The sequence below is a fragment of the Bufo bufo genome, chromosome 1 (assembly GCF_905171765.1).
Source record: "Bufo bufo chromosome 1, aBufBuf1.1, whole genome shotgun sequence".
Classification (NCBI taxonomy): domain Eukaryota; kingdom Metazoa; phylum Chordata; class Amphibia; order Anura; family Bufonidae; genus Bufo; species Bufo bufo.
In genome coordinates this window covers 805,622,297-805,646,829 of record NC_053389.1, presented here as the reverse complement: position 1 = coordinate 805,646,829, position 24,533 = coordinate 805,622,297, and the positions used below count along the sequence as shown (strand labels likewise).

General features: G+C 44.4%; 1 protein-coding gene across 2 annotated transcripts in view; it reads left to right on the top strand.

Annotated features, from left to right (window-relative positions):
• GAL3ST4 (galactose-3-O-sulfotransferase 4) overlaps positions 1-23,466 on the top strand; it is a 57,339-nt gene extending 33,873 nt beyond the window's left edge. For both annotated transcript variants that reach the window (XM_040415162.1, XM_040415161.1), the window contains 3 exons: positions 2,745-2,855; positions 13,796-14,090; positions 22,241-23,466. In XM_040415162.1, coding sequence (XP_040271096.1) covers positions 2,749-2,855; positions 13,796-14,090; positions 22,241-23,068 — 1,230 coding nt within the window. In that variant the 5' untranslated portion in view covers positions 2,745-2,748 and the 3' untranslated portion in view covers positions 23,069-23,466. The remainder of the gene's footprint in view (positions 1-2,744; positions 2,856-13,795; positions 14,091-22,240) is intronic.
• Positions 23,467-24,533: the final 1,067 nt, after the last annotated feature.

Sequence of the window (24,533 nt, the reverse complement as noted above, 5' to 3'; positions counted from 1 at the left end):
CTTTGAAAAAAAATCTACATTTTCTTTGCATAGCATTTTCTGACAGCCATAACTTTTTTTTATATTTCCGTCCACGGAAAAAAATTGTGTTTGTGTGCATGAGTCGTTATTGTGAGCCAAAAACACAGAACAGGTAGAAGTCTTTCCATTATACTTTATCTCTGAGTAGGCTTCACTACTGGTCTTGTCGCACAATAACTAATGGAAATAACTGAAGGGTGAACTTCACCTTGGGGGCTAGAATCTCTTGATCCCTTGTCCCATTCACCATCATAGAGCTCTATTATGGCGAATAGGATTCTGACATCCTCCCTCCTGAGCTGTGCCTCCTCGTGCACAGCTTAGCAGGAAGCTTATCACGATAGGCCTGGAAAGCTTCAGCAGCGATCTGAGCCCTGCGATTTCACTGTGGGGGTAGAAGGGAGCCGCATCCCTCTGCCTAACTTCACAGATAGCGGATCTGAGGGTCTTAAATGACCAGTTTCGGCTCACTGCAGCAGCCCCTTCCATACAGTGGCTGAAGGAGTTAAACATCTCTCCACAAGTGGCACTTAGAAAGGTCATCTGCAGTACAAAGACGTTCATTCTCCAGGGAAAGAGCTTATTAAAAGTCGTCCTCATGATGAAACCTAGTTACAAGAGACTAAGACGACGAGAAGGAGGACACTTGAGAGCGGGACAAGAGCTTGTTCTCAAGCGAGACTGATGTCCTACATGGAGCGGGGGGGAGGGGGGTCTTATAAAATATGTCACAAGGCTGCGCACTGTATGTCACTTTGCTATTAAACTTGTCAATGAGTAACCGGCTCCATCCTAAGTCACCTCGTTAAGAGTCCTGACTGCCCCACCCTGAAGCTTAGCCCTCGCATCCCATCACATCAGTCATGTGTGTCGCCTTAGGTCTCATGCACACGACCGTATGTATTTTGCGGTCCACAAAAAACGGATCTGCAAAAAAAAAAAATGACATCCGTGTACACTCTGTATTTTGCGTAACTGAACAGCTGCCCCCCAATAGAACAGTCCTATCCTTGTCCGTAATGCGGACAATAATAGGACATGTTCTATTTTTTGGCGGAACGGAAATACGGACATACGGAAACGGAATGCACACAGAGTAACTTCAGGTTTTTTTTTTTGCGGACCTATTGAAATGAATGGTTTCGTATACAGTCGGCAAAAAAACGGAACGGACACGGAAATAAAATATGTTCGTGTGCATGAGGCCTTGGAGTTACATCCCTTCCCACCTCTTCGCAGAGGTTCACACAAAGCTTTCCTCTCCATCCTCCAAAAATTATCTTATTTTGGGGGGGAAATTCACAAAAAAAAAAAAAAAATTTGCATCTGGCAAATCCTATGTGAAGTTGTAAAAAGCTGAGTTGGGAGTAGGAAGAGAGGATACATGCTACTTGTGGTGACACACTGTAACAAACTATTACGGCAAGTGTGTGCTGCTATGTGCTTTGCTCGCGGAGGATTGTCTATTGGATACAATTCTGCAGCAGATTTTTTTTCTGAAAAATACCCATAAAGTGCACATCCACTTTTTTTTAATCAACATTTTGTTTTTAGGACCAACATTCAGCACTTACGTGATGGATTTCTCCAGCTCTACTGGACTGAGCTCTTGATTTTCTGATACAGAGCTCCCTCTAGTGGTGACGACTGAATGACAAAATGTAATTCTTTATGTCTATCAGGGCAAAACTCTGTCGGCCTCCTCCTCTCCCTCAGTACACAGGTGTCAAACATCCCCAGGGAACAATGAACGTAAAGCATGACTTCACAGATTTGTGACAAATTTACATATATTTTTATTTATTTATAGGAAGAAAAGTAATTTTAAAAAAATCACATTTTTCTTTGTGGGACTGCTCTGTAAATATGGTGCTCATTCTGAACACCACAGGGGTCATTTATCAAGCCCATAAGTCAAGAAACTGGCGTCAAAAAGCCACAAACCCAGACTTTTTAAACACGATTTGCGTAAAAATTTCCATGCAAATGACATTTTTACGTCGCCCTAATTTCTGCAAAGGGGGCGTGGCATGTTGTGGGCAGGATTATCGGCCCCAGCCAATTTACATTGCGGGTGATGCTGGGGAGGCTTGTCCCCGCCTGCCATTGGCTGCTCCGGATGTTTTTATCCGTGTACAGGGAGAAGCAGCAGCGGCGGTGCAGGGAGCGGGGTAAGTATATTTCCTGTGAGGGGCCCGGCACATGGGGGGGGCTGTCGGAGATGTCGGTTAATCCATTTAATTTATGACAAAGCCTGCACCTCATGCGGCGGCGCATTGAGATAAGACAACTGGCATAAATACATGGATAAATCTTATATAATAAATATTTATAAAACTGACTTTCTCCAGTCACCACTAGGGGGAGCTCAGTGCATAGGAATTTATACAGTTACTGTTAAAATCAATGAAAGCGGTAGATTTGCTATGCAGCTCCCCCTAGTGGCAGTTGATGGAAATGGCAGTGAATCTACAGTATGTCAGAAACTGGAAAAGCAGTTCAGTGCTTACTTCCCCTCCCCTCCCGTCATGTCATCAACCTCTATGGTAGGTATGTCACTGATGTCTATGTAGAGGATTTGGAGCAGTGTATCAGAAAAATGGAGCTCTGGATGTTACAAGATACTCAAGGGAAGCAAAGCTGAGCAGGATCCTATAGCAGATATAATCACAATAATTATGACCCCATTGATCTGACGTAAGCCTCTTTTATGCCCCCTACAGGAGAATGAGGGTAAATCAAGTCTGCAGGATACAAATCCTGGGTTTCGTCCTCATCGTCCTCATGGCCATTGGATTTACCATTCAGATCCTAGGGATCCACTTTCCGAAGAGGTGAGTGATCATCTAAGGTAGGCTCTGTTTTTATCTCAGAAACAGATCCCCTCATATGTATGGTAGTGTCTGGTATTGCAAGACATTTTTTGCAACTGTCCCTTCAATGTGTAAGTTCCTCATCATTTACAAAATCTCTGCTTGCTGTTAGAGGATGGAAACATTCTTCCTTACATCACCCAAAGGTGCTTAACCTGTTATGGTTTCAGCATATACAAGCGTCTTCCTCGCCCTGTTAGCAGCAAAGGTTCTTCTGGCTCAAGACAAGACCTTTCAGTTGCCTGAGAGCAAGCAGAGGTCTTGAAAATGATGAGGAATGAAACACAAAGAATATTGGAAGGCTGTATCTGTGTTGAGGGTGATCTTTTAGACAGCTTTATAGGCATTGACGAAAACCAGATATTTTATATGGGGTCATTGGCTATCAGGGCATGATGGGAGTTGTAGTTTTACAGTGGTTGGAAAGCCCCAGGTGGGAGATGACTATAACTTTTTGATGCTTATGGCCACCAGCTGCAACTCACTGGCTCTCACATCTCATGGAGACAACCCCATGGGACCAGGACTTCCCATGCTTCCCAGGATTAAAATACTTCCTAAATGTCTGGCATTTGTACTCGTCGAGAAGAAATGTTCCTAAACATACATGAGCGAGGACAACACTGTATATAAATGGTGGGAACGGTCCATTATTTATAGACTCTGTGGTTGCATCTTGTTTCTTCTTCCAGGAGACTATTATAAGGCAGCAGATCAGTAATTTACCTCTTCTCCACTACTGTATACAGTATATAACGCACACTCATTGATAAAAATACCGCACCAAGAAGGAGTTGTTGGAGTGGAACGAAACTTTAGATGTGTGACTATACTGACCATACATCCTCTAGCCTGGATACAAGATGAGATACGGCCTCTAGTCTGGATACAAGATGAGATACGGCCTCTAGCCTGGATACAAGATAAGATATGGCCTCTAGCCTGGATACAAGATGAGATATGGCCTCTAGTCTGGATACAAGATGAGATATGGCCTCTAGTCTGGATACAAGATAAGATATGGCCTCTAGCCTGGATACAAGATGAGATATGCCCTCTAGCCTGGATACAAGATGAGATATGCCCTCTAGCCTGGATACAAGATAAGATACGGCCTCCAGCCTGGATACAAGATAAGATACGGCCTCTAGCCTGGATACAAGATGAGATACGGCCTCTAGCCGGGATACAAGATGAGATACGGCCTCTAGCCTGGATACACGATGAGTTACGGGCTCTAGCCTGGATACAAGATGAGATACGGCCCTTTAGCCTGGATACAAGATGAGATACAGCCTCTAGCCTGGATACAAGATGAGATACAGCCTCTAGCCTGGATACAAGATGAGATACGGCCCTTTAGCCTGGATAAAAGATGAGATATGGTCCTTTAGCCTGGATACAAGATGAGATACGGCCCTTTAGCCTCGATACAAGATGAGATACGGCCCTTTAGCCTGGATACAAGATGAGATACGGCCTGTAGCCTGAATACAAGATGAGATACGGCCTCTAGCCTGGAAACAAGATGAGATACGGCCTCTAACCTGGATACAAGATGAGATGCGGCCTCTAGCCTGGATACAAGATGAGATGCGGCCTCTAGCTTGGATACAAGATGAGCTACGGCCTCTAGCCTGGATACAAGATGAGATACGGCCTCTAGCCTGGATACAAGATGAGATACGGCCTCTAGTCTGGATACACGATGAGTTACGGCCTCTAGCCTGGATACAAGATGAGATACGGCCCTTTAGCCTGGATACAAGATGAGATACAGCCTCTAGCCTGGATACAAGATGAGATACAGCCTCTAGCCTGGATACAAGATGAGATAAGGCCCTTTAGCCTGGATACAAGATGAGATACGGCCCTTTAGCCTGGATAAAAGATGAGATATGGTCCTTTAGCCTGGATACAAGATGAGATACGGCCCTTTAGCCTCGATACAAGATGAGATACGGCCCTTTAGCCTGCATACAAGATGAGATACGGCCTGTAGCCTGAATACAAGATGAGATACGGCCTCTAGCCTGGAAACAAGATGAGATACGGCCTCTAACCTGGATACAAGATGAGATGCGGCCTCTAGCCTGGATACAAGATGAGATGCGGCCTCTAGCTTGGATACAACATGAGCTACGGCCTCTAGCCTGGATACAAGATGAGATACGGCCTCCAGCCTGGATACAAGATGAGATGCGGCCTCTAGCCTGGATACACGATGAGTTACGGCCTCTAGCCTGGATACAAGATGAGATACAGCCTCTAGCCTGGATACAAGATGAGATACAGCCTCTAGCCTGGATACAAGGCTAGCCTGGATACAAGATGAGATACGGCCTCTAGCCTGGATACAAGATGAGATACAGCCTCAAGCCTGGATACAAGATGATATACGGCCCTTTAGCCTGGATACAAGATGAGATACGGCCTGTAGCCTGAATACAAGATGAGATACGGCCTCTAGCCTGGAAACAAGATGAGATACGGCCTCTAACCTGGATACAAGATGAGATGCGGCCTCTAGCCTGGATACAAGATGAGATGCGGCCTCTAGCTTGGATACAAGATGAGCTACGGCCTCTAGCCTGGATACAAGATGAGATACGGCCTCCAGCCTGGATACAAGATGAGATGCGGCCTCTAGCCTGGATACAAGATGAGATACGGCCTCTAGCCTGGATACACGATGAGTTACGGCCTCTAGCCTGGATACAAGATGAGATACAGCCTCTAGCCTGGATACAAGATGAGATACAGCCTCTAGCCTGGATACAAGGCTAGCCTGGATACAAGATGAGATACGGCCCTTTAGCCTGGATACAAGATGAGATACGGCCTCTAGCCTGGATACAAGTTGAGATACAGCCTCTAGCCTGGATACAAGATGAGATATGGTCTTTTAGCCTGAGTACAAGATCTGATACGGCCTCTAGCCTCGATACAAGATGAGATAAGGCCCTTTAGCCTGGATACAAGATGAGATACAGCCTCTAGCCTGGATACAAGATGAGATAAGGCCCTTTAGCCTGGATACAAGATGAGATACGGCCTCTAGCCTGGAAACAAGATGAGATACGGCCTCTAGCCTGGAAACAAGATGAGATACGGCCTTTAGCTTGGATACAAGATGAGCTACGGCCTCTAGCCTGGATACAAGATGAGATGCGGCCTCTAGCCTGGATACAAGATGAGATACAGCCTCTAGCCTGGATACAAGGCTAGCCTGGATACAAGATGAGATGCGGCCTCTAGCCTGGATACAAGATAAGATACAGCCTCTAGCCTGGATACAAGATGAGATACAGCCTCTAGCCTCGATACAAGATGAGATACGGCCCTTTAGCCTCGATACAAGATGAGATACGGCCCTTTAGCCTGGATACAAGATGAGATACGGCCTGTAGCCTGAATACAAGATGAGATACGGCCTCTAGCCTGGATACAAAATAAGATACGGCCTCCAGCCTGGATACAAGATGAGATACGGCCTGTAGCCTGAATACAAGATGAGATACGGCCTCTAGCCTGGAAACAAGATGAGATACGGCCTCTAACCTGGATACAAGATGAGATGCGGCCTCTAGCCTGGATACAAGATGAGATGCGGCCTCTAGCCTGGATACAAGATGAGATGCGGCCTCTAGCTTGGATACAAGATGAGCTACGGCCTCTAGCCTGGATACAAGATGAGATGCAGCCTCTAGCCTGGATACAAGATGAGATACGGCCTCTAGCTTGGATACACGATGAGTTACGGCCTCTAGCCTGGATACAAGATGAGATACAGCCTCTAGCCTGGATACAAGATGAGATACAGCCTCTAGCCTGGATACAAGGCTAGCCTGGATACAAGATGAGATACAAGATGAGATTTCTTGCCCTTTAGCCTGGATACAAGATGAGATAAGGCCCTTTAGCCTGAATACAACATGAGATACGGCCTGTAGCCTGGAAACAAGATGAGATACGGCCTCTAGCCTGGATACAAGATGAGATACGGCCTCCAGCCTGGATACAAGATGAGATGCGGCCTCTAGCCTGGATACAAGATGAGATACGGCCTCTAGCCTGGATACACGATGAGTTACGGCCTCTAGCCTGGATACAAGATGAGATACAGCCTCTAGCCTGGATACAAGATGAGATACAGCCTCTAGCCTGGATACAAGGCTAGCCTGGATACAAGATGAGATACGGCCCTTTAGCCTGGATACAAGATGAGATACGGCCTCTAGCCTGGATACAAGTTGAGATACAGCCTCTAGCCTGGATACAAGATGAGATATGGTCTTTTAGCCTGAGTACAAGATCTGATACGGCCTCTAGCCTCGATACAAGATGAGATAAGGCCCTTTAGCCTGGATACAAGATGAGATACAGCCTCTAGCCTGGATACAAGATGAGATAAGGCCCTTTAGCCTGGATACAAGATGAGATACGGCCTCTAGCCTGGAAACAAGATGAGATACGGCCTCTAGCCTGGAAACAAGATGAGATACGGCCTTTAGCTTGGATACAAGATGAGCTACGGCCTCTAGCCTGGATACAAGATGAGATGCGGCCTCTAGCCTGGATACAAGATGAGATACGGCCTCTAGCCTGGATACACGATGAGTTACGGCCTCTAGCCTGGATACAAGATGAGATACAGCCTCTAGCCTGGATACAAGGCTAGCCTAGATACAAGATGAGATACGGCCTCTAGCCTGGATACAAGATAAGATACAGCCTCTAGCCTGGATACAAGATGAGATACAGCCTCTAGCCTGGATACAAGGCTAGCCTGGATACAAGATGAGATACGGCCCTTTAGCCTCGATACAAGATGAGATACGGCCCTTTAGCCTGGATACAAGATGAGATACGGCCTGTAGCCTGAATACAAGATGAGATACGGCCTCTAGCCTGGATACAAGATAAGATACGGCCTCCAGCCTGGATACAAGATGAGATACGGCCTGTAGCCTGAATACAAGATGAGATACGGCCTCTAGCCTGGAAACAAGATGAGATACGGCCTCTAACCTGGATACAAGATGAGATGCGGCCTCTAGCCTGGATACAAGATGAGATGCGGCCTCTAGCTTGGATACAAGATGAGCTACGGCCTCTAGCCTGGATACAAGATGAGATGCAGCCTCTAGCCTGGATACAAGATGAGATGCGGCCTCTAGCCTGGATACAAGATGAGATGCGGCCTCTAGCTTGGATACAAGATGAGCTACGGCCTCTAGCCTGGATAGAAGATGAGATGCAGCCTCTAGCCTGGATACAAGATGAGATGCAGCCTCTAGCCTGGATACAAGATGAGATACGGCCTCTAGCCTGGATACACGATGAGTTACGGCCTCTAGCCTGGATACAAGATGAGATACAGCCTCTAGCCTGGATACAAGATGAGATACAGCCTCTAGCCTGGATACAAGGCTAGCCTGGATACAAGATGAGATGCGGCCTCTAGCCTGGATACAAGATAAGATACAGCCTCTAGCCTGGATACAAGATGAGATACAGCCTCTAGCCTCGATACAAGATGAGATACGGCCCTTTAGCCTCGATACAAGATGAGATACGGCCCTTTAGCCTGGATACAAGATGAGATACGGCCTGTAGCCTGAATACAAGATGAGATACGGCCTCTAGCCTGGATACAAAATAAGATACGGCCTCCAGCCTGGATACAAGATGAGATACGGCCTGTAGCCTGAATACAAGATGAGATACGGCCTCTAGCCTGGAAACAAGATGAGATACGGCCTCTAACCTGGATACAAGATGAGATGCGGCCTCTAGCCTGGATACAAGATGAGATGCGGCCTCTAGCCTGGATACAAGATGAGATGCGGCCTCTAGCTTGGATACAAGATGAGCTACGGCCTCTAGCCTGGATACAAGATGAGATGCAGCCTCTAGCCTGGATACAAGATGAGATACGGCCTCTAGCTTGGATACACGATGAGTTACGGCCTCTAGCCTGGATACAAGATGAGATACAGCCTCTAGCCTGGATACAAGATGAGATACAGCCTCTAGCCTGGATACAAGGCTAGCCTGGATACAAGATGAGATACAAGATGAGATTTCTTGCCCTTTAGCCTGGATACAAGATGAGATAAGGCCCTTTAGCCTGAATACAACATGAGATACGGCCTGTAGCCTGGAAACAAGATGAGATACGGCCTCTAGCCTGGAAACAAGATGAGATACGCCTCTAGCCTGGAAACAAGATGAGATACGGCCTCTAGCCTGGATACAAGATGAGATGCGACTGTTAGTGTTCCTCGTATCAGAGGTGACTGACTGTCATATATGATGGCTCCAGGATCATCACACCAGCTGTTGGGGCAGTGTGTCTCTCTACAGCAAAGGCAGGACTGAAGCGCTCACCACGAGGCCTCCATACTGGAACTCCAGACAGAACCTGGATTCATCACTGAAGTCCATAGCAGTCCAGGTTTCTTGTTCACGACACCACTGCAAACGGCTGTCAATGGTAGAACATGTAATGGGCGACGTGATACCAAATTTCCTTCTGCTAAGCACCTGGAAATGGTTCAGGCAGAGACAGGAGTGTAATAAACGGGCCACCTGTGTCTGGATGGTGGACAATGAAACCGTGGCACACCTGTAATCATTTTTATATCTGCCTGAGAAATAGCCGAATTCTGCAACAATCCAACATTTCAGCCCCTCCCCCTACACTATATCTGGAGATTTTCTCATAGCAGACATAGGAGGTCGGAAAGACAAATAAAGCAGAGAAAACACAGGAGGCAGGGAAGACACAGAAGGCAGGGAGGACAAAGGAGGAAGGGAAGGCACAGGTGACAGGGAAGGCACAGGAGGCAGGGAAGACACAGGGACAGGGAAGACATGGGAGGAAGGGAAGACACAGTCGACAGGGAAGGCACAGGAGGAAGGGAAGACACAGGAGGAAGGGAAGACACGGGAGGAAGGGAAGACACAGGAGGAAGGGAAGACACAGGAGGAAGGGAAGACACAGGAGGAAAGGAAGGCACAGAAGGCAGGGAAGACACAGGAGGAAGGGAAGGCACAGAAGGCAGGGAAGACACAGGAGGCAGGGAAGGCACAGGAGGAAGGGAAGGCACAGGAGGAAGGGAAGACACAGGAGGAAAGGAAGGCACAGAAGGCAGGGAAGACACAGGAGGAAGGGAAGGCACAGAAGGCAGGGAAGGCACAGGAGGCAGGGAAGACACAGGCGACAGGGAAGACATGGGAGGAAGGGAAGACACAGGAGGAAGGGAAGACACAGGCGACAGGGAAGGCACAGGAGGAAGGGAAGACACGGGAGGAAGGGAAGACACAGGAGGAAGGGAAGACACAGGAGGAAAGGAAGGCACAGAAGGCAGGGAAGACACAGGAGGAAGGGAAGGCACAGAAGGCAGGGAAGACACAGGAGGCAGGGAAGGCACAGGAGGAAGGGAAGGCATGGGAGGAAGGGAAGACACAGGAGGAAGGGAAGACACAGGAGGAAAGGAAGGCACAGAAGGCAGGGAAGACACAGGAGGAAGGAAAGGCACAGAAGGCAGGGAAGACACAGGAGGAAGGGAAGGCCCAGAAGGCAGGGAAGGCACAGAAGGCAGGGAAGACACAGGAGGCAGGGAAGGCACAGGAGGAAGGGAAGGCACAGAAGGCAGGGAAGGCACAGAAGGCAGGGAAGACACAGGAGGCAGGGAAGACACAGGAGGCAGGGAAGACACAGGAGGCAGGGAAGGCACAGGTGATAGGGAAGGCACAGGAGGCAGGGAAGACACAGGCAACAGGGAAGACATGGGAGGAAGGGAAGACACAGGAGGAAGGGAAGACACAGGCGACAGGGAAGGCACAGGAGGAAGGGAAGACACAGGAGGAAAGGAAGGCACAGAAGGCAGGGAAGACACAGGAGGAAGGAAAGGCACAGGAGGAAGGGAAGACACAGGAGGAAAGGAAGGCACAGAAGGCAGGGAAGGCACAGAAGGCAGGGAAGACACAGGAGGCAGGGAAGGCACAGGAGGAAGGGAAGGCACAGAAGGCAGGGAAGGCACAGAAGGCAGGGAAGACACAGGAGGCAGGGAAGGCACAGGAGGAAGGGAAGGCACAGGTGATAGGGAAGGCACAGGCAACAGGGAAGACATGGGAGGAAGGGAAGACACAGGAGGAAGGGAAGACACAGGCGACAGGGAAGGCACAGGAGGAAGGGAAGACACGGGAGGAAGGGAAGGCACAGGAGGAAGGGAAGGCACAGGAGGAAGGGAAGGCACAGGAGGAAGGGAAGACACAGGAGGCAGGGAAGGCACAGGAGGAAGGGAAGGCACAGGAGGCAGGGAAGGCACAGGAGGAAGGGAAGACACAGGAGGCAGGGAAGGCACAGGAGGAAGGGAAGGCACAGGAGGCAGGGAAGTTAAGAAACCAGACATCATTTAAACTAGACAAGACTGCCTCTGTTGATCAGTGGATGAGACGATGAGACAGCCAAGGACAACTAGTGGATGAGACCACCTCTATTAACAGGTGAATGAGACTGGGCAAGATTACTACTATTAACTGGTGGATGAGCCTTAATAAGACTGCCAATATCAATTAGTAGATGAGTCGTGATGAGACAGACACTATTTGAGAGTGGGTGTGACGAAACTGCCAATATCAGCTAGTAGATGAGACTGGACAAGACTGCCAGTATTGTCAAGTTGATGAGACTGCCACTGTTGGTGAGTGGAGGTGACTGGACGAGACTGCGAATATCAATTAGTAGATGACACTGGACAAGACTGCCACTACTGACAAGTCAAAGGGACTGGATGAGACTGCCACAATCAACTACTAGATGAAACTGGATGAGACTACCACTGATCAAGAGTGGATGTGACTGGATGAGACTGACAATATCAACTAGTAGATAAAACTGGACAAGACTGCCGCTTTTGACAAGTGGATGAGACTGCCGCTGTTAGTGACTGGAGGTGTGAACGAGACTGCCGATATCAATTGGTGGATGGACTGAATGAGACAGCCATATCGATAAGTGGATGTGACTGGACGAGACTGCCACTATCCACTAGTAGATGACACTGCTTGTGACAGCCACTATCGATAAACTCAACTCTGATTAGACATGGGCCAGAATGCTTACCCACATAGAAGTCTTCCAACTGGAAAAGCAGAGTTATACAGGGATATATCTGACTCCACTAGCAGAATAGTGAGTGCAGCTCTGGAGTATAATGCAGGATGCAACTCAGAATCAGTACAGGATAAGTAATGTAATGTATGTACACAGTGACTGCACCAGCAGAATAGTGAGTGCAGCTCTGGAGTATAATAAAGTATGTAACACAGGATCAGTACAGGATAAGTAATGTATGTACACAGTGACTCCACCAGCAGGATAGTGAGTGCAGCTCTGGAGTATAATGCAGGATGTAACACAGGATCAGTACAGGATAAGTAATGTATGTACACAGTGACTGCACCAGCAGAATAGTGAGTGCAGCTCTGGAGTATAATAAAGTATGTAACACAGGATCAGTACAGGATAAGTAATGTATGTATGTACACAGTGACTGCACCAGCAGAATAGTGAGTACAGCTCTGGAGTATAATACAGGATGTAACACAGGATCAGTACAGGATAAGTAATGTACGTACACAGTGACTCCACCAGCAGAATAGTGAGTGCAGCTCTGGAGTATAATACAGGATGTAACACAGGATCAGTACAGGATAAGTAATGTATGTACACAGTGACTGCACCAGCAGAATAGTGAGTGCAGCTCTGGAGTATAATAAAGTATGTAACACAGGATCAGTACAGCATAAGTAATGTATGTATGTACACAGTGACTGCACCAGCAGAATAGTGAGTACAGCTCTGGAGTATAATACAGGATGTAACACAGGATCAGTACAGGATAAGTAATGTACGTACACAGTGACTCCACCAGCAGAATAGTGAGTGCAGCTCTGGAGTATAATACAGGATGTAACTCAGGATCAGTAGAGGATAAGTAATGTATGTACACAGTGACTGCACCAGCAGAATAGTGAGTGCAGCTCTGGAGTATAATAAAGTATGTAACACAGGATCAGTACAGGATAAGTAATGTATGTATGTACACAGTGACTGCACCAGCAGAATAGTGAGTGCAGCTCTGGAGTATAATACAGGATGTAACTCAGGATCAGTAGAGGAGAAGTGATGTAATGTATGTACACAGTGACTGCACCAGCAGAATAGTGAGTGCAGCTCTGGAGTATAATACAGGACGTAACTCAGGATCAGTACAGGATAAGTAATGTAATGTATGTACACAGTGACTGCACCAGCAGAATAGTGAGTGCAGCTCTAGGGTATAATACAGGACGTAACTCAGGATCAGTACAGGATAAGTAATGTAATGTATGTACACTGTGACTCTACCAGCAGAATAGTGAATGCAGCTCTGGAGTATAATACAGGATGTAACTCAGGATCAGTACAGGATACATAATGTATTTACACAGTGACTGCACCAGCAGAATAGTGAGTGCAGCTCTGGAATATAATACAGGATGTAACTCAGGATCAGTACAAGTAATAAAATCTACACTGAACATCCCCAAATAATATTATAATGAGTCTCTCACTTGGTATAACCCTAATATGTGCTATTTATAGTGGGATTACTCCAAAGGGGGACAATATACCTGGACCTTTCCCCATCTGGGACCACCCTCAGTCTTCTACAACATTACACTGCACCAGACCCCATCTAAAGCTAAAGGTAGATCTTCATTAGACCCTGAAGACCTGATATCCTGCAGAGTGATAATCCTGGGCAAATATTTCTGTTTCTGTCACGAGATCTTCTGGTTGGTAAACTATACTGTCATTTAAAGCACTTTTTCCGTATCCTCAGGTCCGACCATATATCTCCACCACAATTTGTAACTTCGGAGCCTGAGGCTTTCTCCCGGACGTGCAAGCCAAAACAGCATATCATGTTCTTGAAGACGCACAAGACGGCTGGGAGCACCATACTGAACCTTCTGCATCGTTATGGTGACCGAAACCGCTTAGCCTTCGCTCTGCCTTTCAAGTATCAATTCAATTACCCAAATACTTTCCAATCTCTTCGAGTGAAAGGATACAATGCCTCCTCCCGGCCACACTACGACATCATGTGCCATCATATGCGCTTTAATTATCCCGAGGTAACACCTAAGTCTATTCATCTAGAGGGCAATGCTTACATTTTAACCCTTACTCAGAAACCTACCTTTAGGTGAAGCGTACAGGCACTACAGGCAAAGATGCGCGGATTGATTCTAAAATTTGTAAATTCTAATTAATTTGGACCAGAATTCGGGCAATTCTGACCACAATCGAATTTTGAGAAATGCACTGCAATTGCTAGGTTTCTGAATGCAAAATTAGCACAAAAAATGTGTTGATTTTAGTAAGTCATGATCTATTTAAAGGGAACCTGTCAGACGCATGACCCCCCCTCTCCAAGTCCACCACCACCACCTGACCTTACCCCCCAATTTGCCACCACCTGTCCTTACCCCTTAATCTACCACCACTACCTGACCGTTCTTCTCTAGTTTCTAGATGTTTCCTTTGAATTCGAAGCAGCTGGCTGATTTTGCCAAAAATTTAAGGGGTTGTCCCATCTCAGCGTTACCAAGGCAAGATACAAACCACTAGGTGGACAAGAAACAATGGAGCAGGCCGGTGCTCTGCTGGTTCAGTAGCTCCCATTGGAGCACAGCAAGCTGTTTCCTGGCCACCGTCCCATCTCGCCTTAGTAACGGTAAGATGGGACAACCTCCTCATTAAGTATAATGTCTGCTTACAACGTATGAAAATTAGATGTTTGCAGTCAAAGAGGTGGAGACACGGGCTGTCGGCATCCAAAACCCTCCGCATTAGTCTTGACTAATGTCCATGAGTAAAGGGATCATCATCAACAAATCCCACTCTGCTGTAATCTCTCTAGAATTCTCTCCTGATGTTGTACCAGCTTATGACACATGCACAGCTCAAACGAGGACAACACTGCGCATGTGTTAGAAGTAGAACACAACTGTGGACTCACTGGATATTGGCAAGGCTGCTGATGACATCCCCTGTCCTCAGGATGGATGGGGAAGGATTGGGGTGCAGACGGCTTGACTTGTACTCTATCGGCTGACATTAACTCTGCCACCACTAACGGGAAATTATAAACTTTACAAATGCTTTGAAAACTCAAGAATCGGTGGAGGTGGATGACTTCCTGGCCATAAGAAATGTGCCATATCCAGTGTGTTATATTATTGTACTGATTCCATTGGAAGAACTCATAGAAAACCTTTTCTGAAAGGAATTCCTGTTTGCTCAATATTAACTATATTGGCTTCACCAGCCGCTGACTGGCCTTACAAGTATTACTTAGTGTTTGATCTTCAGCCACCCCCTACGTATGTGTTCATTCCTTACTTTGTCCTCCGTATCAGGCGGTACCAAGAGAAGACTGAACGATTCTACAACCCCATCAGTAAATAATCTTACTTCTCCCATCTGTACAACCTCTAATTTTACAATTCACTTCCTGAATCGGACTTGTGTAAGCAAGGCGAAACCTCATCCGTGACTTTATCACATCCCAGGCAATTTCAGTATTATCCTATTGGCTTTAGTGCGGCAGACTGGTGCAAGTATAGATTTGCTTATACTCTAAGTTCTTTAGAGATTTACTAATTGGTGGTCCACCTACACCATAAAACGGGAAGACATATTGTATTCCAGAAATTAACTTATCATTGTAAAATCCCATTTCCAAATTGACATATTTTCCTGATTTTCAAACCAATACTATCTCCAAGTCAAGCCACTGAAATCTAATTGTAACACAAGTTAAGAATATGCCCCTTCCTCACAAGGTGATAATCCAACCCTTTAAAAGATCTCAGCTTGCAGGACAAATGGTCTAAAAGCTGAGAGCTGAAAAACAATCAATCCCCTGAGACGGATAGATACATATAGGGAGGTCGTGTCTATTGGCCAAGAAATTAATATCCCTAGCCGCAGAGTCCAGTAGCACATTCATTTTGAACCAATTTCTGTTTTCTTTCTTCTCGTTCTATACTAGTCTTAATAAAATGAAATAAATGTTACGTTTTAAATCTGACCAGAAACGGGAATCTATTAGCCTTAGGCTATTTGAACCTAAATATTTATCTCCCGGGTCCAAAGGGTCCCTGAAACAAATTGCTAACTGGAGGTTAACCTTCCCCTAACCTAGACCCCTATTTCTCTTCACTGTATAAAGGCCAAAAGACTAAACATGTCTAATAGTATTGACAGTGAGCTTCTGAGTTTCTAGTGTATTAAGAACAAAATCACGAAACACCTCAGATGACCTGGTATGGCAGGTTTTCTTAAACAAAAACTGAATTTGGAGAACCTCACCGATTGAGGCAAGTCAAGTATTTTCTAACACCCATATACCTTTGGGTCAGACGGACATAAATGTTGCTTTTAGAAATTTGAACGAAACATATAGTCAACACATACGATCGTGGTGGGAAATAGCCAGCCTTGAGACATATATCCAACAAAGGATGGTATATAGAGGGCTACGTATTCCTCTGAGACCAAATGCACATTTGGAGGATACACAATGTACTAAGGGCTGGGAAGGCCTATTAACAGAGTGCTCAGTGGATCAACAGTTAGACAAGGAGATCAAAGAAATACAAGATTTCAGTCAACATCCAGAATTTCCTGACCTTAAACAAAAAATAAAGAAAAATATAGACGTATTACAAAACGAAATGAAGGAAAGAAAACACAGAAAATATATGAGGGACCGTGCTAATTTCGAAAGTGATAGAGTCTATATCTGGAGGAATAGGGGTAATAATAGGAACCCATAGCGAGGATACATAGAAAACTCTGAAACAGAGACCTCGGGCACAGAAGGTTCAGTTCATAGTTCCACCGCACAGGGAAATCGGATAAATGGTATAAAACGCAAAACCAAAAAGAGACAGTACCCTACAAACAAATCCTCCCTAGAGAGACGTGAATCTCTTCAGATATGCCCTGGAGGAACATCAGGAAAACAAGCCACCCCAGATTCGAATATTACAGCGGCGAATATAAATATGAATCCCACTGTATCCTATCCATCCTTATCCACACAACCTTTCTCATTTGGTTCATCTCAAGGGGGGAATACGGGCCAGAATCTCACAATGTATCAGCCTTCTACAACACAACCCCTAATTCAGACGCATCTAACTCAGACAAACATGGGCTTGGGAGAAAAGACTACCTCCTTTGACCCTCTTTTTTTAGGACAAGCAGGGGTCCAACGGAGGGACCGGGAGAGATGGGGCTACAGCAAATAGCTGTGACAACATCTAATGAAGATTTGGATGATAAACAAATTATAAATCTGTCCACACATATAATAACGGTTTCACAAAAAAACCCTCTTGAGTAGGGGTCTTACCTTCTCACCGGTCCCACAATGTGACAAGTTCTTATGGATCAAGGATATAAATCTCTTCGCACGAAAATTAGCTCTACACAAAATACACAAACAAGAGGAATATGATGTATGTAGAACCTTTGAAAATGAAAGAAGATGTGTAGAGACATTGGAAGAACTGTTGAAAGAGAGCGAAGGGTACCAGATTATTCCTGATCCTCCCTTCTCGACTTTAAAACCTAAATCGAGACTCACTCCATCTTTTACACAATTTCAGGAGATACAGACCTTTGTCCAGCTAGTAACACAGGACATAAAATCACTAAAAATGAGGAAGGATCATATAGAATCCAATTTAAGTATCCAAGAACTTGAAGCCCTAGAAACACAAAAAAATAATGAGAACATCATAATAAAACCAAGTGATAAAGGGGGCAACATAGTTATCCAAGATAAAGGAGACTATGTTGATATGGTGCTGAGACTTTTGAGAGATAAAAAAACATATAAGGCCCTACCTAATGACCCCACAAAGGAATATCTGAATGAACTGAAAAATCTTCTTCTTGAAGCACGCCAAGACAACATAATAACAAAAGATGAATACCAGTACCTATATAATAAAAGTCCTACAATCTCTACCTTTTATGCCTTACCAAAGGTACATAAGAACAAGAAACCTATCCCAGGGAGACCTATAGTCTCGGGTAATGATAATCTAACGCAGGCCATCAGAGAGTATGTCGATCAAATACTAAGACCCCTTGTAACCACTCTGCCCTCATACATTAGGGACACAAAAGACCTCCTCCTTAAAATAACTGATATCACGTTGACACCTGACACCATTCTAGCAAGTTTAAATGTAGAATCGCTCTACAGCAACATCCAGCACCCACTAGGAATACACGCGGCCGAATATTATCTTAACACAAGGAGTCAAAATTTTAGAAGGCACAATGAGTTTGTTTTGTCCTCACTTAAGTTTGTTTTGGAGCTCAATTTTTTTTATCTTTCAGGGACAATTTTATAAACAAATCAATGGGACCGCGATGGGGACGTCATGTGCCCCAACGTACGCAAATTTATTTTTAGGGTGGTGGGAAAATAATCACGTTTTCACGGAGAGAATGTCGACATATGTCTGCCACATTATATTTTGGGGCAGATATATCGACGACTATATTCACTATTTCACGAATTTACTCAGACACTGAATAACAACAATATAGGAATGAAGTATACTTACAAAATTCAGGATAAGGAGATTGTGTTCCTTGATCTAAAAATAAAGAAAGCAGAAGATGGACATTTGGTCACAGAGGTCTATAGAAAACCTACTGCAACAAACAGCTATTTGCATTGGAATAGCTGGCATCCGTCGGGGAATTCCGACAGGCCAGTACCTGAGGGCACACCGCAACTGCTCTGATAAGGGCTTTTTTGGTAAAGAAAGTGAACAACTGTTCCAAAGATTTAGGAAGAGAGGCTATCCAACTAGATCCCTAAAAAATGCATACAATAGAGCTAAAAGGGTGGACAGAGAAGATCTACTAAAGGTAACAGCACCAAAAAACGGTGAAGTCATCAGATGCATAGGGACATATGATGGATATAACAGAGAGATATATAGTATCCTCAGGAAATATTGGCATATAATACAATCTGATAGAGACCTAGGTATGGTACTTACCTCAAATCCATCTGTAACATACAGGAGAGGCCCAAATTTAAAGGACCAATTGGTTCATAGTCATCTAGCGGAGGAGGGAACTCGCACTGGAGAGGTACCAGGGCTCATCACCCTGTGGAGACTGTTCCTTCTGAAAGTATATTCACCGTATAAAGAAGTTCATCAACCCTGGGGATAAAAAAGAATATGAAATTAGACAACTTATTACTTGCAGAACGCAGGGAGTGATATACATAGCATCCTGTCCATGTCCCAAATTATATGTAGGGAAAACTGTACAAGAATTGAGACGCCGTATCTCAGGCCACCTGAGCACAATTGAAACTAATAAAGATACCCCCATAGCCAGGCATATCAAATATATACAGTACAGACCAAAAGTTTGGACACACCTTCTCATTCAAAGAGTTTTCTTTATTTTCATGACTATGAAGGCATCAAAACTATGAATTAGCACATGTGGAATTATATACATAACAAACAAGTGTGAAACAACTGAAAATATGTCATAAGTTCTTCAAAGTAGCCACCTTTTGCTTTGATTACTGCTTTGCACACTCTTGGCATTCTCTTGATGAGCTTCAAGAGGTAGTCCCCTGAAATGGTTTTCACTTCACAGGTGTGCCCTGTCAGGTTTAATAAGTGGGATTTCTCGCCTTATAAATGGGGTTGGGACCATCAGTGGCGTTGAGGAGAAGTCAGGTGGATACACAGCTGATAGTCCTACTGAATAGACTGTTAGAATTTGTATTATGGCAAGAAAAAAGCAGCTATGTAAAGAAAAACGAGTGGCCATCATTACTTTAAGAAATGAAGGTCAGTCAGTCAGCCGAAAAATTGGGAAAACTTTGAAAGTAAGGGCTATTTGACCATGAAGGAGAGTGATGGGGTGCTGCGCCAGATGACCTGGCCTCCACAGTCACCGGACCTGAACCCAATCGAGATGGTTTGGGGTGAGCTGGACCACAGAGTGAAGGCAAAAGGGCCAACAAGTGCTAAGCATCTCTGGGAACTCCTTCAAGACTGTTGGAAGACCATTTCAGGGGACTACCTCTTGAAGCTCATCAAGAGAATGCCAAGAGTGTGCAAAGCAGTAATCAAAGCAAAAGGTGGCTACTTTGAAGAACCTAGAATATGACATATTATCAGTTGTTTCACACTTGTTTGTTATGTATATAATTTCACATGTGTTAATTCATAGTTTTGATGCCTTCATAGTCATGAAAATAAAGAAAACTCTTTGAATGAGAAGGTGTGTCCAAACTTTTGGTCTGTACTGTACATGGAAACAAGAGCTCCGTTTTACGCTTCTGGGGCATTGAAAAAATATCCATGGGACCAAGAGGGGGCAACCTAGACAAGAAACTCTTACAAAGCGAGGCTCGCTGGATCCATAGATTGGGCACTATGAGTCCATATGGAATGAATGAAGGTTTTTCCTTCACGGCATTTATCTCGAAATAAAAGGCATACATAAATCACAGAAGAAAACCTAGAATGTTACATTATAATATTAATACAATATAGGAAAAATAAAAATGCAGAAGGAAGAAAAAGACCAATATCCAACCACAGTCACCTCTAGTCATAGAACATAAAAAATAATAAAAAATGGACCAATTATCCACCTGTAGACTGATCACTGTGAAACTAATGAACACTACAGTAGAATTGAAATCACACCAGTGGATATACTGAGATATATCGTGCAGATATATATTGTGTAGAAGTGCATATACCTATCTCCTATATAAAAAAAATTGGGATATGAGACATGCGCAGGAAGAGAAATATTTATGAAGGGCAGAGAAAGTTTAGAGGACAAATGCTGTAAAAATGTCTCAAAATTACCTCTTTCTAAGTTCTTGCGCATGCGCCCTTACTTTGATGTTCGGGCTGGAGACTGAGTCGGAACTCATGCGCTGTGGTACTTCCTCTATGAATTAGTCTTCTAAGATATAGCGCATGCGCCCCCACTTAGACTCTCGGAGATGAACTGGTAGGCAAGTGCAGATGGAGAGATTCGGTTTATAGTACATGTGCAGAAGCAGTCAATATGCTGATACAAAGTTAAAAGTTCTTGCGCATGCGCATATACTTTAAAGACATTGGTGACACGCAAGTCTGACGAATCAACGTTGACTGAGGTTTATTGGCCAGTTCGCATTACTGTCACATGATAGTAGCTCCATTTCCCCTGAAGACGAAACATGTCGGGGGAGCTGCAATCTAGGTTTTAGGCTAAGTGAGGCTGTGACTCAGTGACCGCGTCTTAGTGCGCTGCAGACACTCAGCGCGCGGTACACAAGCGTCAGGGTGCAAATATTAGAGGCAAACAACAATAGACAATGACGCTCCTCCGATTGTAATATATAGGGATACAGATTTAAAGATCTCAGCTTGCAGGACAAATAGTCAAAAAGCTGAGAGCTGAAAAACAATCAATCCCCTGAGACGGATAGATACATATAGGGAGGTCGTGTCTATTGGCCAAGCAATTAATATCCCTAGCCGCAGAGTCCAGTAACACTTTCTGTTTTCTTTCTTCTCGTTCTATACTAGTCTTAATAAAATTAAATAAATGTTACGTTTTAAATCTGACCAGAAACGGGAATCTATTAGCCTTAGGCTATTTGAACCTAAATAATCCAACCCTTCATACATTCCTACACGCTAAGTAATAACTTGTGAATAAAAGGAAGTAATAAATTAAGAATACCTTTGTAGTTAGTCATGTGTCTACCAAAGCTTACATTCTCCACAGAGGTGTATCTAGGGCCCGGCAACAGTTATTATCTATTGGAATTAATCCAGTAGATAACGTCCAGCATCCCTTACCTCTTATCACTGATGAGTCCTCTTCATGTCCGGCCTCTTTGGTTGGTGGTGGCCAGAGGTGAAAAGAACCTGAGAGCAATGGTTGGTAAGTAAATGTAGGTTTTTGAATTCATTTTTGGGACTTTGCGTCCAGGGTCTCAATTAATTTTAGTGTTTGATCTGGAGTCAAATTGAATTTTGGACTCTGACCACTGAGGGCGTATTAATGTACACTGTATCTCTGGGACACAGCAGCTTCCTTTACATTTTCACATGGATTTGAATTTAATGTTTGCGATGGGGCCCATCAATTTCTAGTTATCCCCTGATTTTCCAGATTTTGCATAACATTATGTTCATTTATTTCACAGGTTCGGAAAGTGATGCCTTCAGACTCTTTCTACTTTACCATTCTTCGGGACCCAGCCACCATGGCCGAGTCATCATTTTCTTATTATCGTGCTGTGTCGTCGGCATTTAAGAAGGCACAAAACTTCAAAGCCTTTATTAATCACCCGTCACATTACTATCGACAAGGTGAAAGATCCAACCACTATGCCCGTAACCCATTATGGTTTGATCTTGGATTTAACTCTGATGCTCCATTTACGGAAATGTATGCAAAAGCTGGAATCCGGGCAGTAAAGGACACGTTTCACTTGGTTCTTTTAGCTGAGCACTTTGATGAATCAATGATTCTTCTGAAAGAGGAGTTGTGTTGGGACCTTGATGATGTAGTGACCTTCAAAATGAACAGCCGTGGGACCTCAAGAACATTGGATCATGGAGACATTGAGAAACTGAGGGCATGGAATGCTTTAGACTGGAACCTCTACTCTTACTTTAACCGCACGTTCTGGGATAAAGTGGAACACTTTGGAAAGGTAAAGATGGACAATGAGGTCAGAAAGTTGAAGGAAAGGAGACAACATTTGGCTAAACTTTGTCTTGAGGGTTCAGAACCTGTAGTTGCAGAACAAATTAAAGAAGAGGCCATTAAGCCCTTCCAATTCGGGCAGGAAAAGATCTTAGGTTGGGCTGTTCGAAAAGATCTTCCTCCCGAGATTCGGAATCGTTGTGTTCGAATGGTAACTCCAGAGCTTCAGTACAAAGATCTCTTAGATGCTCGCCAGTTTCCAGTGAGGGCTTCTATTGGCTCAGTCCTAGCAGTCACTCCGGCACGGGCTGTAGGTAGATGAGAAGATCACTAGTGATTCGTGTTCTTAGCAAGTTTTTAATGCACAAAGTTGAAGATGTTATTGCTTTAACCTAATGTGCCTGAATAATATATGGGAACTATGTTCTTGCTGTTAACACTACACCATTAGACTCAACAAGCACTTTATAGCCCCTGCACTTCCGGCATGCCTTCTCCAGCCTTAAGACTAGATATTGTAGGACATGCTAAAAGTCTAGCTACATAGTGCAATCAATATGCTGTTAATCATCACTACGGTACTGATTCTTTAATACTGCCCCAACTGACTCAGCGCTACCTCTGAAACATTAAGAGTCTGATGGGAATTGGCAATCAACTATCTAAGAACATCTTAAATATGAGAAGGAACCCTAACAACTGCCTTCGAGTGAATGTGAATCTTCAGCAAAAAATTGAACAATCCAACATCATAGACATTAATAACATGGATCATGAAATTTTGGCCTGGGACCAATATATCTTGAATTTAGGTAGTACACTGCCTGTAATGCTACCCTATTAGTTATACAGCACTGAGACTGTCACAATTAATAGGGTGTTTAATTGATCTGGGAAAAAGATGCTCTGTAAAAGTGGAGAGGATAAAGGACCAGTTGAAGTAACACCAAGGCCAAGTTGCCGTAGAAGACAAAGATTGGGGAGGTTCCGGTAATTATTTTGTATGTGGACCAAGAAGATTTAGACTACACCACTGTTATGGCAACCATACACACTAGACAGAAGTAGGTTAATAGTTGGACAACCACTAAATGAAGGATCATATGATGAACGATTGTTTTGATGGTGTAAACACAAACATTTTAGTCCATATTGGCCATTACAGTGGTTCAAACTGACCATTACTGTACATGTTCAATGACCCCAGGCGAAAAACGGACAACTATAGTCTCACCAAGCCCATGTTCTTGGAGAAGACAAAGACTGGGTAGGCTTCCGTAAATATTTTGTATCTGGGCCCAGAAACTTTAGGCTACATCATTGTTATGGTGGATCTGGGCCCAGAAACTTTAGGCTACATCATTGTTATTGTGGCCATACACATCAAATAGAAGAAGGTTGATGGTTGAAGAACCATTGAATGAATGATCATCTGATAAACGATGGTTGCACTGGAGTAACCACACACATTTTAGTCCATATTGGCCATTACAGTGGTTCAAACTGGCCATACATGTCCATTGACATTGGAGAAAAACGAGAATGTTCTTTTAAGAAAAAAACATTCTTTCCAGATGATGGGAGTTGATCATTGGTCGACTAAAATGATCATTTGGTGTTAAATTCCACCTTATGGCTGAAATCATGCATTTTCATTAACTTGAAGTCTAATGTGTATGGTCACCTTTAAGTCCCCCATCATTACACATGAACCACTAGATGTGGTTTACCCATTTGGGGCCATATTGAATTATCCTAATATTCGGGACCAGTAAAGGGTTGTCTTC